Below are 13,148 nucleotides of genomic sequence, written 5' to 3'. Positions count from 1 at the left end.
CCCTCTTTCCTTTTCTATCTCTGTTGATTTTTCTCCAGATCTGAAACCTTGGTTTCCAGGCACAGAGCTGCCAGCTCTGTCAGCAGTCACTTCTCCTCAGCAGTTTCTCCTGAGTGGAGTCTGCTCATTTCCAATGATTTAAATTCTACTACAGGATTTTTATTTTCTTTACTGTCCCATTCAAAGGAAAGGCTAAATCATCTTGACAGAGATCTGGAACTTTCTAGGCATCCATATTCATCAGGAATTCAAAATCCTGACATCAGAGAACAATAGCTCTGGGTTATTTCTTTTTAAAGAAAAAAACCCCAAAACTACCTATGTGATTTCCCTGGGAGAAGTCTACTTTATTGAAGATGACAGAAACATATTTGAAAGGTTATATTATGTGGTTATACCTTTTTCCTTAAATAACAATGTCTGTACAGCCTGGCTATTTGCAATAGTAAGATGAATTCAGCAGTGTACTGGGGGAAGTTCCAACTATCTCAAAAAAGCTAACAGTAGCTTCAAATAGAGTAGTTCCTCTCTGCCTTCATTCCAAGTTACAAATCAGAACAACCTGAACAGCCCAAGCTGCTTCCAATTTCCAAGTACAAAATAATTTCCCCTCTCCTATCACTACCTTTGTGCATACTATTTTCCAAGGCATATAGTGCACAACTGGTATCCAAAATTCTAAAAGATCACTAGAATAAAGCTTCCCCTTACCTGTTTTAATGTCCTTTCCATATCAATTCCTTGACCCCATGGGGCTGCAGGGTTGGCAAGACAATCACCAGCATTTCCTCTCCTTGAAATATCAATTTTCTGTCTTCTAAGATTACGGAAAGTTTCAGCCATTACAAGCACTCCATCATATGTCAACGCAGATGTATACTAAATAGATGGACAAACACAGCCCTTGAGAGTTGGCATGTCTTTAAAAAAATCCACTGTTTCAAGATAATTCTAGTTTGATCCATTATGCAGCAGTTTCTTCACCTTCATTTACAAACCAGCTAGCTCTCCTCAAAATCAAAAGCAATTTTGTCCAAGGGACAAATGCAGGACATGTCACTAGGTCCAGCTTTAAAATTTTATTTCCTAAGGGTAGAAAAATCTGCATCTTAAGAATTAATAAAAGAAACAAATTAAACCTGAAATATTCAAGTATTTTTCTTTTTTTTTTTTCCCACTTACCTTATACAATAGGGAATAACCCCATCCACCCAACTTATTCAAAATAAAAGAAAGAGACAGTAACTCACTGAGAAAATGTAACTGACAAAATGCACAGCTAATTAGCAGACATCCAGGCCCCTGGAATTGCTAAGAATGATCAAGAGTAGGTTCTTCCAATTGGAAAACCTGTGTTGGCTCTCTGCCTGAAACGTACCCTGAGCAGTCTGTGTTTCCACACTAACTACAGCGACTGCTTTAGGTTGATAACATGCCAAACGAAATGTGTAGAGCAAGTCTTCGGCAGATGTTAGCCTGGAGCCACATTAACAAAGGGGTGTTCTCTCAGTATGGTCCTCTGATGAAAACACTGCATCAGGAAAAGTTGTTCACATGCCCAGGGCTGCTATTGATATGCTCTCCAATTTCCAAAATTCAAATTCCATTATTCAAATCTAATTTCCTTCCTTTCGTCTTGCAGATTATAAGGTCTTTGAGACATGCTTTATCTTTAGAATCTCAAATTTTGGTTATCCCTAGATGATTTATTTGTGATTCAAATTAATCATGCTGACTTCTCAGAAGGAGACAGAATAATCCTGTTTTTGTGGCAAGGAGTCCTATAGGTAGAAGTTTTCCTGTCACCAGTAACTGGGGATGTCTGCATTCCATAGCCCACAGCATCCTTGGTTTTGATTTGTTTCTTTGGTTTTTATTTTCACATAAATTTCTGGAGTTTTGCTGAATTCTGCAGCTATGTCTTGTAATATCCATGTTGATATTTTCTCTAGACTTTGCCGAGCTACCCATCTCCCAGCCAAGGGAGGGCTGGTTGCTTATCTTTGCATAGTGTCCAGCACAAAGGGGCCCATTTTCAACCACGTGTGGTATCCATTAGTGCATATAGTAACAGAATTACTTTGATGAAGTCATATTTATATCTGTGCTGTGATTTGCCTGCCAGGAAAATGATATGTGAAAGAAATATTTTGTTATCAATCTGTGAAGGATTAGGATAGAGGAACACTGGGATAAGATTTAACTTTAAAATCATGCCTGAATGTGATTTCTACTCGAGGTTTTGAGGTGGAAAATGTCCAGAGGAAACTCCATACAAAAATTTATAGTCAGCAAATTTACAATTACAGTAATATCTCATACAGAGGAATTCACCTATCAGGAAAGATCTGCACTGTAAGTAAACATAGATAATTAGACAAATTAATGTAAATTTTATTGAAATTAAGTTGTCAGTTAAGCATTTGACCTTTAACTGCTGTCAGTAAAGGGGTGAAGTTGGAGGATAAGCGACAAGAGACATTTAAGTACATCAGCAAAATGTGTTGCAGTTTTTTTTTCCTCCATACAAATGTAAGGATAGGCATGACTAATGGTCAGTAATAGTAAGAACACCTGCCTTCTCCTCTGCATAAATATCAAAGTCTTCATTCATGTATTCAACAATGTTAATCAGAAATTAGAATGCTGGAGTGATATCTTTGGTAGTGCTTCAGATCAGGGAGTACCTTTGGTGGGGTCTCAGATCCTGGGTATTCTCTCTGGTCCAGTTTCTTCCAGCGCTGCATCAGCTTAGTTACCATTGGGGTACTGAAATCCACTAGCTGAAATCCAGTCACATTGGCTCCTCCATGCATAAATCTCTCCAGAGAAATATCTTTGAATCCCTAGAAAATCAATTTAAGATTTTGTTTGCTCTCCTACACCACTGTGGGTCCAATCTGTTCTAGGTAAGCATGGCAGACTAAAGAATGCACAACAACAGGGTTCCATTAGAAGGCAAAATTTAAAACCAGAGAATAATGTTGAACCTTTATTCATAACTTCCATTTGTGTAATAAAGAAAAAAAGCCAAGAAATAAATTTGCCACATTATTGCTAGGGTGGTCTTGACAGCTTAGCAACACATTGCTGGGAATGGAAGACAGTTTTGGAAGAAATGCCTTTGGCAAATCAACTGAAAAGTGCCTGCAGAATATTAAAGGCTTAATCCAATTTCCATCAAAGTTGGCAGATTTGAATAAGCACTGTACTAGTGCTTTAAAAAATGCATCCCTTTTTTACGTTTAAAAAATGAACAACATTATTCTGTAAATACATTTACTCCACGATTCATTGTTTAGGCTGAAAATGTCTGAGATAATGAGATAATATAATAGACATTAGAAGGCAGAAACAGCACATGAGGATCTCACTGTTAGTGCAAGGAAAACAACATCAGAATAACACTTCTGTTAAACAGGATTGTGGTAGCTCTCAGATCTGTTATATATTGAAAACCTAGAGTGAACCTCAACACCGAAAGAGAAAATGCAGTACATATATCTCCTGACCTATTGGTTTCTCTGGCTAATCTGTTCAGCACATATAAAGAACAATTTCTTTACTAAAATTTGCCTTTAGAGACAGAATTGAACTTCAATAAACTGCATAATACAAACTGCTAAAGCACTAAGAAGCAAGCATAAATCTTTCTGCTCCTTTTCTAGATGCTTTGTCTAAGGCTAGCACAGAGGTATCTTATTTTTATTTTCTTAAATTCCTCTGATTAGTATTTATCAGTGAAAACATAACTGTACATCACAATCTAGAAATATTTAGGAAGGAAAAAAAATAGTGGGATACTGGGGTACTGACCCAATATCCCAGGGGAAAAAAACACCTGTTAAGGACAGAGATTTGATTCATGTCCTAAGGGATACTGACAGTATATATAAAAGGTGACGCATCAGGAAGCGTATTACCCACATAATTGAATGGACAGTGGATAACAAATTGTGCCCCTGCTGAAGCAGATCAGATGTGCCTGTCTCCGCTGCACACCTCACTAGCAGCTCACTGCAACATCCAGTTCCTTGTTTACAGCAACTATTTCGCATGAGAAAAATTACTTTGGGAACTTTAAAATTGTAATGCTGAAAAATCTAATTTATAAGACCTTAGAGTACAGATATCTCATTTGAAATGCCTGAGGCTTTAAAAATAATCTGAAGCGATACTAAGTTAGGGTTCAAGTCCAGCAAAGCACAATAAAATATTTCACGTCAACTAAAATTCCTTGAGGGAGAGTAGAAAGAGAACAATTTAAAGCATGCATTCGAATCTGTCCTGCATTCACTGCGCTTTGCCAGGCAGGTATTTTGGCTTAAAGAGTGAGCCATTTAAATAACAAAATACTGCATTTACTTTCTTTGCCCTCTTCTGAACATTAGATGTGTGAATGTCCAGTTTAAAGTAAAAATACTGAACAAGTAATTTGAGTGGAAACAGCTGATCTTCCCAGAAAATGAATGCTGGGGAATGTATAAAAGTTACCTCTAGAATGATTATGTTACTAATAATAAAAAGATGAGTCAAAAATCATTGTATTTCTGTAAATTATAGTTCAGCCTCAAGATACACCTATCAGTTCTTTCTCCTACCTTGATTCTGATAAAATTTACGAGTATTACTGTATTACTGTGCCCTTCATATCTAGATGGCTGTAATAAGAAACCCAAGTTGTTTTACACATCATAAAAAACGTATTATGTACAACCACATATTAAAGACAGACGGGAAATGTTGTGTGAAGTACTGTAACTTCAAAGTAAAACTGAGTGTTTCACTTACCGAGCAGGGGTATAATTCTAGAAAAGTATCTTACCAGGTTGGCAACAATATAGTGGTATCCTTTAACATGCTTTCCCACGCTCACAATCTGTGGGGAAGAAATAAGACAAAAAAGGAAAAACAATGTCATATTGTTTTCTTTATGAAGGTGTTTTCATAGAAAGCTAGATATAAACCAAAATATATAGCAGCAGTAATATAATGTTGAGAGTCTTTCTGCAATAATGTAACTATAACTTTCCAGGGGCTTAATAATGGGAAAAAGTTAAAATTACAGTGAGTAAAGTAATGAACTGGTAATCAAAATGCCTTCTGTATTGAAAAGGTTACTGTAGTAGACTATTTTACCAAATAGAGCGGTTATCTGTGGGACACGAATTCAGAAGGAGGAGATCACACATTAGCTAGAAAGCCTACCCACTGATTTACTTTTTAATTTGAAGTAAGTGCAGAATTTATGAATGAAACCAGGGGTTCATCTCTTGGGATCAAAGCTGTTGGGTCTTGATGTGATCAAGTACTACAACTGTTACTCAGCTCTTAGTAAAATGCTTAAGGCTTTGGGAATGGGCATGAGCAAAGACAGAGGAAGGTCTGAGTGTTTAACCAAAATATACTATCAAGCAATGCAAAAAAGGCAACAACCACTATATGGCAAGATCAACCAGAGGGTTTAGACAGAAACTATGTCAACCAGCACCTTGTATCAATATTATTGCAATTTCCATGATGGAATGACTCTCATTTAATGTGCTGAAAAAAGAAAATGAGGTAATATTTTGTCAGTAGAAAATGGTGATAATAGATGCATCGCAGATTAAAGCTGCTTTTACTAAAGAAACTAGCAGTACTACCTGTAACATGCAGCTTGCAGTTAACAGTACAGTCCTTTGAACTCTTATTTTTGATAGTCTACCACTCATTTAGAAAAAGTCTGCATGCAGCTCAAACATGTGGGGTTTTTACCTCTCCATAAAGCATTTTAGCCTCCCTTGAAATGAGTAAATAAGACACAAGCAAAAAGTTTTCCAAGAAGTGCAGGTTACTCAGTAAATAATGGGAAACTTATGGATCTGTCTCCTTTCCAGCTTTGAAATCTTAGCTCTAGACTCTGCCTGAAGAATTGACAACTTCTTGACTTTAGGGATCACACCTCATGTACAAAAGACAGAGCAAACATTCAGTGTGTCTTGCAGCCCTTTTTCCCAGTGCTGTAAAAAGTGAGAAAAAACACATTTTGGAGATGAAGAAAAGCTGATGAAGGACTAAATAATTTGATGAAAGACACCCAGGGATCCAGGATCTAAATCTGGATTAAGACGTGGAAATGCTTGACTCTGGACTCTATTGTTCCATTAAATTAATTCGCTTTTGCAGCAGAATGGAAAGGAAAATCCAAAGGATTTGGCACAAATATGTGGTCAAAACTATTTTAATATCATTATTTTAAAGTAATTAAGTAAATAAGCAATTTGTCTTTTATTCTTCTACTCTATCCCAAACTTTGCTTCATATGTATAGTCTATAGCTAAAATGCTTGTATTTAAAAAGCAAAACAAACCTAAAAAATCCCAAAATACACCACACCCCCCAAGCCATGACCAGACTGTTAACCCTTCACATAAATGAATTTTAGACTTAATAAAACTCCCATTAAGATCAGTGACTAAATACCATTGCTACCATTTTATTGGGGGTGGCAGAGAGGGAGAAGTCACAACTTTCCCTATTATAAGCTCAACATGTGTGAGGAGGATACTGTCAAGTAATTTATGTTTCCATATAATAAAAAGTTTCAAATCCTGACTGGGTCAATGGCTTCAAAAGGAATACGATCTCTGACACCAACAAAGCTTATACATCTGTACTCATTCAGCAGTGCATGGTAATGAAAATATTTGCTTCCCCATTACAGGAAAACTGATATAGGTTAAAAAAATACATTTTTAAATAAATACAGCATCACAACTTGAAAGTTTGTAAGTGGACTGACATAATTATGACTGACAATATTATGGACTGACATAATTTAAGATGATAAAATCATAGAATGGTTTGGACTGGAAGAGACCTTAAAGATCATCTAGTTCCATCACCTCCTGGGTCTTTCTTCTCAGATCTGTTGTTAATCCATTCCCCCTCAGCTTGGACGAATCTCCTTTTGAGATTTATTTCTGTTTTTGTGCCTAGGAAATCAATGTAGATACTACTGCAGATTTCCTAGATTTGATGTGAATAATACATAATATTTTTGAAAAACCTGCAATTTGATGTTTTCATTGTATTCTCTCAAAACTTGTTTCTTTGGGTGAGTGATACAAGTACACAGTTATGTATCACGTAGTTGTCTTAACTTCCCTTATAGTCAGTGGAAAGAGCAGGCACTTTGAGGAAATGATTCATCTTATTCTGTAGCACATGTGTAAAACTAATTAGACAGCTTGTGCCCTGAAAGTGCATATTTTTCTGCATTGACTAGAAAAAGAGTTGATGGGGATTAGCTCTGATGTAGACACCTACATTTTATATTCCTAATGTTAACGGAGATGAATTTCACCCTAAAAATGCTGATTATGCAGCTGGAAAAGAGAAGTGATGGCTTCTATTTTCAACCACTATTGGGTACAATTCTGATTTTGAATTTGGAAAGTATTATAGCTACTGGTCACACAGACTTTGAAACCAGGAATTAGTTATAGTTTAGGGAAAAAATGCCTGTTTAGTGAAATAGCTTTTTGTGAACATCTCATAGTTTTGAATATCCAAAATATATACGCAGCCGCTTTTCTTTCTCAAAAACTCGAAGCTGCAGATTATGATCTACAAAACAGGATATGATTTCTTGCTACCTGAACAACCCCCTTTCACTTCACTGCACTTCTGCCCTGAGAGACATTGAGGCAATGAACTTAAGTCTCTTTGTAACAGGGGAAGGAGCTTGATAGCTACTCAGTCTGGAATGTGAACTCTCACACTCTTCTTCTCTGTGCTTTAACTGGTTAACAGTGGCTAAAGTTTTGTGAGATGAGAACTCCACCATTCCATACATGTAAGAGTAGATATTACACAGAACCCAAAACAGGCCTGAGATTTTGACAGCTGAGAGTGTTACAGAAAGCCTTTGCTATAGAAGTTCATTAAGTCTGGGGGCACTTTGAAAACCCAGGTACTTCCTTGTGCACACCTAAATTCAGACCAAGAGGCCCAAGTTCAATCGCAGTCCAGAGGGAAGGCAGAGTGGCATTGTCTAACATCTACATTAGCAAACAGAGCAGCTGACAGGGTAAGATCTGTACAGCAAAAGTGTTGGTGCTAAGGAGCTGGCATCCACAGCACACATTTCAGGGATTTACCATGGACTCCCTCTAATCTGGTCACCAGACTGAGCTCACACTACACCTCAGGGCACATCTCATTCAGCCTCATCCAAACAAAAACCACTTCATGTAATTGCAGCGCAACCTTGATGTGAAACTCAGGAACTAGGAGACTGACTGCAAAAAAACCCCATTCCTGACACCGTAAGATACTCTCTGTACCTGTGGGCTGCACTTAGACAGGGCCTGAGCACCTGTGGGGCCCGTGGCAGATTCACACAACAAAAGGCTGAGCGGTGAGAATTGTCTTCATTTCATGTTGATTTGCAGGTTTAGTTCAATGACCAAGGTGACTACTAACTATAATTGGAGCTTTTTTATACGCTCATTTGTAAAATAGAAGAAATTATTAAATAGTCATCAGTATTAAGAATGAAAAAGAAAATACAATCTGCTTCCCAAATTGCCATTAACAGGGAAGACAACAGTCGTTCCATATATTACCCTGTAGTCCCACTATAAGTGAATACCTAATTTCTGTAAATGAAACAGAACAGAATCAAAAAAAGGTGAGATATTAAGGCCATCAAGCTATCAAGTTTATTTCAGAATCTAACACAATTTTGGTTTTTTTGTTTCCCAAATATTACTGTTTATATAAGTGTCTGCAGAAAGGTGAACTTCAAAAAAAAACCAAATCAGCATTAGGATCTAATCACTTATAAAATGCATTGACATGTACGAAACTAAAAAGAACAATGCATTGTGATAATTTTTAGTTGCTGATTTACTATAACACAATTATGAAAATGCCCTATTCTGATTTCAGAATTCCTGTGGTAATCAAAAGTAACTAGAATTACACCACTGAGTTTAAAGTTTGGTAAAAGCAGGGCCAGTGAGATCCAACTCAGGCTTTTGACACAACTCTGAACCTTGTGACTTTATCATACAATACTGTTCTTTCCATTTAGCTGAACAATAGCCTAGTCTAGGAAATTCAGAAACTGTTCTACTATTGAAAAGAAGGGCTACCAGTGTCTGCTTTGATTATTTTCTTTTTTTTTTTCTGTGAGTAGCAAGGTCACTGACTTTGATAAAACCATTCGCATACTTGCATCAGCATCTGAACAGAGAACCTGGCCCCAAGTCATCCTCTGTTCTCTACTACTGTGAAATGGATATTGCACATAAATTATTTTAGAAGAATGCTTAACTTCTGCAGCATGAAATGTCCCTTGTTATGATTTCTAGAAGATGGAGGTCAGTACAGCTGGAGTGAAAAGGACTTATTTTCAGTTAAATCTCTTCAAAGGGTGATAGCTGTGCATTACCAATTGGACTTCAACAAAGGCTTTCCTCTTTGCTATTGTGTCACAATCCACTGCCTTAAGAAAAAGAACACCTGCAATAAAATGAAGTCTGTCTAACACAATATAAAAAGTGTGGAGACTTGTTAAAGACAGAAGATAGAGACCTGACCTGAAATATTGCAGCAGAAATGGTGATGATATAAACCACAACTGAAGTGGGATTTTATACAATATCTGAAGCCAGGATAAATCTTTCACAAAGCCATAAAAAAAGCAAATGAGAAACAAGCCTAATCTTAACAACTAGTGCTCAGAAAAGGGCATTCTTATTGGGGAAATGGTGGACAGCCACTAGAGAGGATGCTAAAGAAGGCAAAAAACAAAGCAGATGTGGCTCTTTCTCTCTTGTGAAGGCAGGTGCTGAGCCAGAACAGGGGTATGCACACCTGCCCCTCACACGGCTGGGCAGAGAACAATGCTTCCCACACAGACCCCATGTTCACCACCAGCTGGCAAAGCAGAGAGCCCTGTGCAGTGCAGGAAGCTGCTGGGGAAGAAAACCTGGAGAGGTGGCTCACAGGTCATTTACCAGTGCCCTGAGCATGGCTAGTTGCTTCCTTCTGCTGCTAAAGTTGTTTGCATTCAAAGCCTACTCCTATCCTAAATAGGATACGCAGACTTGTAAGGAAAAAGGAAGCAAGTAAAGAGATGAAGGGTGCAAGAAGAAGGTCACTTCACAAATCCTTTGATGCATTCCTATTCATCCTCTGTCTCCTACTGCCTATTTGCTCTTTCAGTAACTGAAATAACCTATTTCTCATGTCCAAACCTCATCCGTTGTGTGCCACAATAACAAAATGCGTTCTTATTACTGTGCAATGTGGGACAAATACTGTATGCAAAATCCCAGCTGCTTCACAGAAATCAGCCTATGCAGAGCTCCTCCTGGCTCTGCAAGGTGAGGAAACTGCTGGTGGCAGTGCTGGCAGCTGGCTCCTTCAAGGAGAAGAACTATCAGTTTGCATTGACATTATAGTGTTGCTTAGAAGCAACTCCATAGACCTCTAGGGAAAAAAAGCATGGAGAGTGAAGAATGATGAAGAAAAGGCACTTTATGAAATCTTCCATTTCCTCTGGGACTGAGATACACAGAGAGTTGTTGCTATGTCCCTGAAGTGGTACGAAGTCTAACAATGCTGCTGCCAGCCCACACTACTGTGTGCTGTACACATACCAAATTCTTTGGCTAATGATTTGCTCCTGTGGTTCTGTGGGAGCAGAACTAAACCTGCCTTTTATTCATGCAAATCTAATAGACAAAGGGGGAAAACTGCAGACATCCCATGCTATTTCTGAAACAAGAGATAAAGAAATCTACATTATGCTACTAAACTACATGTAAAAGCCGTGCTGTCTCCTGATAAATACTCATCTGTGTTGTGCTAGTGATCCTTTGTGCCAACACATCTCTGTGCTCACAAAAAACAGGGAAGCAGAAGAAACTCTGCAGGAATGTTTGAGCTAGTACTCTGTGTAACTCAGATGTCTGGGTAATTTTTGCCTTCCTGTATTATGTTGCAATTTATTGCAAAGTATCATGTTTTAATTTATTATTATCTTAAATCAAGTATGCTAGTAATCTAAATATGATTTGCAAAAATGCCAAGTGCTATCTTCAGTTAGTAGACACACTGGAAACTAAGATGAAAAAACAAATGTTTTTAAAACCGGCCAAATTTACAATTTGATCAATTTTGAGAAGTTCAGCAGTCAAACATTACTTTTTCAAGTTTAGCACTCCTGTGACAAAATAAGAGGAGATCAAGAAGCAGGGGAATATGTAATCTTCTGTACTTTTTCTCTGCACACACATTTATTTGCTTTCATTTTGATGGTGATACTATCTACTGCTGCTACTACTACTACTACTACTACTACTACTACTCCTACTACTACTGCTACTAATTCTTGCTGTGACAACCTGCTCCATTTTACCTTTCAGAGAGATTTGGTTTTCAGTGCAAACACATACATGATATTCCTCAGCAACATATCTCAAGACCCTTTAAGACTGAGCTATCAGCGATGTCAAGCAACACATTCAACAACTGAGTTAGTTAGACAACTGTGAACAGCATTCAAGACACTGAGCAGCTACTTCCCTATTAAGCTTATTAATAACAATTGTTAGCTGTTATTAATTAGAGTTTATTGGTTTGCAATTTTTACAAGATTAATGATACTAGTACTTTGTGACAACTTTACATCCATGTGTAAATTTTAATATTACACAGGACAATGTAATTCTTTTTATTATTATATACCAGTTCAGCTGTGCACATTGAAGTGTTAAATCTGTGCCAGATGCTCCATAACAGTTTTCACCTCTCTGTTTAAAGGCAAATAAGCCCTGCATGAGCAGTGAGGCTTGATCTTGATGATACAGAGCACTGACAGACCTGAGAAAAGTCCTCGTCTGCTGGGAGACATCCTATTTAATTCTTATGGGCTGGAAAGAGCAAGGTGAAGAAAAAAATACACTGGATCAGCCTATCTGGTACACCAGGAGCTAGACTGATGATCTCTGACAGCAAAACTGATTCACTGTGCAAAATTCAGAAGAAAATGCTGTTCCCAGTGGACATTGGAAGGCTTTGAACACACAGAATGCTGAGGTTTCAACTTTGTAAGATGGAGACAGTGGGAGAGGATGGACTGCTACAGATAGAAGAAGAAAGGAAACCCATTGCCACTCATGCAGAAAGGAGAAACATTTATTTTCTGAATAGTCCTCATCATGTGGATGTGTTTATGGACATATCTGTTTGTATTAATATAGAAACAAACACTGTCATGTTACTGCATATGAAAAGCCCTAGAAAACAGAAATTAGAAGTAGCAATATTCTCTTTCAGAAAGAAGTATACATAAAGGTCCTAGGCAAATGCAATTACAGTTAGCTTGTGTTTTCAGCTTGCTTTGCTGAGCTTCACATGAAGGTCAATATGTAGACACAATTGAACTGAATTTCTAGTAAAAATCTTTCTGAGAGGGCTACTAGAAATAAGGAAGAAGTAGCAGTGTACTCAACAGCAGAGAATCAGGAACCAAAATGCTGGAGAAGCACCTGCCTGGCTTAGTGAAGAACTTTTTAGATGTGGTCACACAATGTAGCACAGAGGTTGATCTGATCACTCTGGTATTCCTTCTGGCTGCTTCTGATGCAAGCACATTATGGGTTTGCAAGATTCAATACAAGATGATACACAGTTCACTCACTCATAAGGTATTTCTATCTCAAGAGCTGCCTATAGGTGTGTAAAGAGAGTACTGCAAATCAAAGGAGCTCTTCTGTGTACATCTTATTTCTTGGCCTGACTCTCAGCCTGACTCACCAAGCACAGCAGGACAGGCTGGGTGCACACTGGGTAGGAAGAGGCTTTGCCAGAAGGCTCCTGGGCTTCTGGTTTGAGTCTACCATGGGCCAGTCATGCACCCTCATGGCACAGAAAGCCAACAGCCTCTTGGACTGCACTGCCAGCAGGTCAAGGGAGGTGATCCTGCCCCTCTGCTCAGCTCTGCTGGGCTCCCCAGTACAAAAGAGACATGGACATACTGAAACAGGTCCAGAGAAACACCACAAAGGGTATTGAAGCATCTGTCATATGAGGAGAAGCTGAGAGAGCTGTGACTGGACCAGCCTGGAGAACAAAAAGCTCAGGCTGAT

The 13,148-nt window shown here is 38.1% G+C and overlaps 1 protein-coding gene across 9 annotated transcripts in view; it reads right to left on the bottom strand.

The window, feature by feature from the left end:
- Positions 1-13,148, bottom strand: part of GRIA4 (glutamate ionotropic receptor AMPA type subunit 4) — a 222,458-nt gene that overhangs the window by 70,435 nt on the left and 138,875 nt on the right. For all 9 annotated transcript variants that reach the window (XM_017729503.1, XM_008630109.2, XM_017729504.1 and 6 more), the window contains exons 5-7: positions 4,826-4,879; positions 2,688-2,846; positions 712-879 (exon numbers count right to left, since the gene is read on the bottom strand). In XM_017729503.1, coding sequence (XP_017584992.1) covers positions 712-879; positions 2,688-2,846; positions 4,826-4,879 — 381 coding nt within the window. The remainder of the gene's footprint in view (positions 1-711; positions 880-2,687; positions 2,847-4,825; positions 4,880-13,148) is intronic.

The sequence above is a fragment of the Corvus brachyrhynchos genome, unplaced genomic scaffold (genome assembly GCF_000691975.1).
Source record: "Corvus brachyrhynchos isolate BGI_N302 unplaced genomic scaffold, ASM69197v1 scaffold253, whole genome shotgun sequence".
Lineage (NCBI taxonomy): Eukaryota > Metazoa > Chordata > Aves > Passeriformes > Corvidae > Corvus > Corvus brachyrhynchos.
This window is presented reverse-complemented; position numbering and strand designations above follow the sequence as displayed.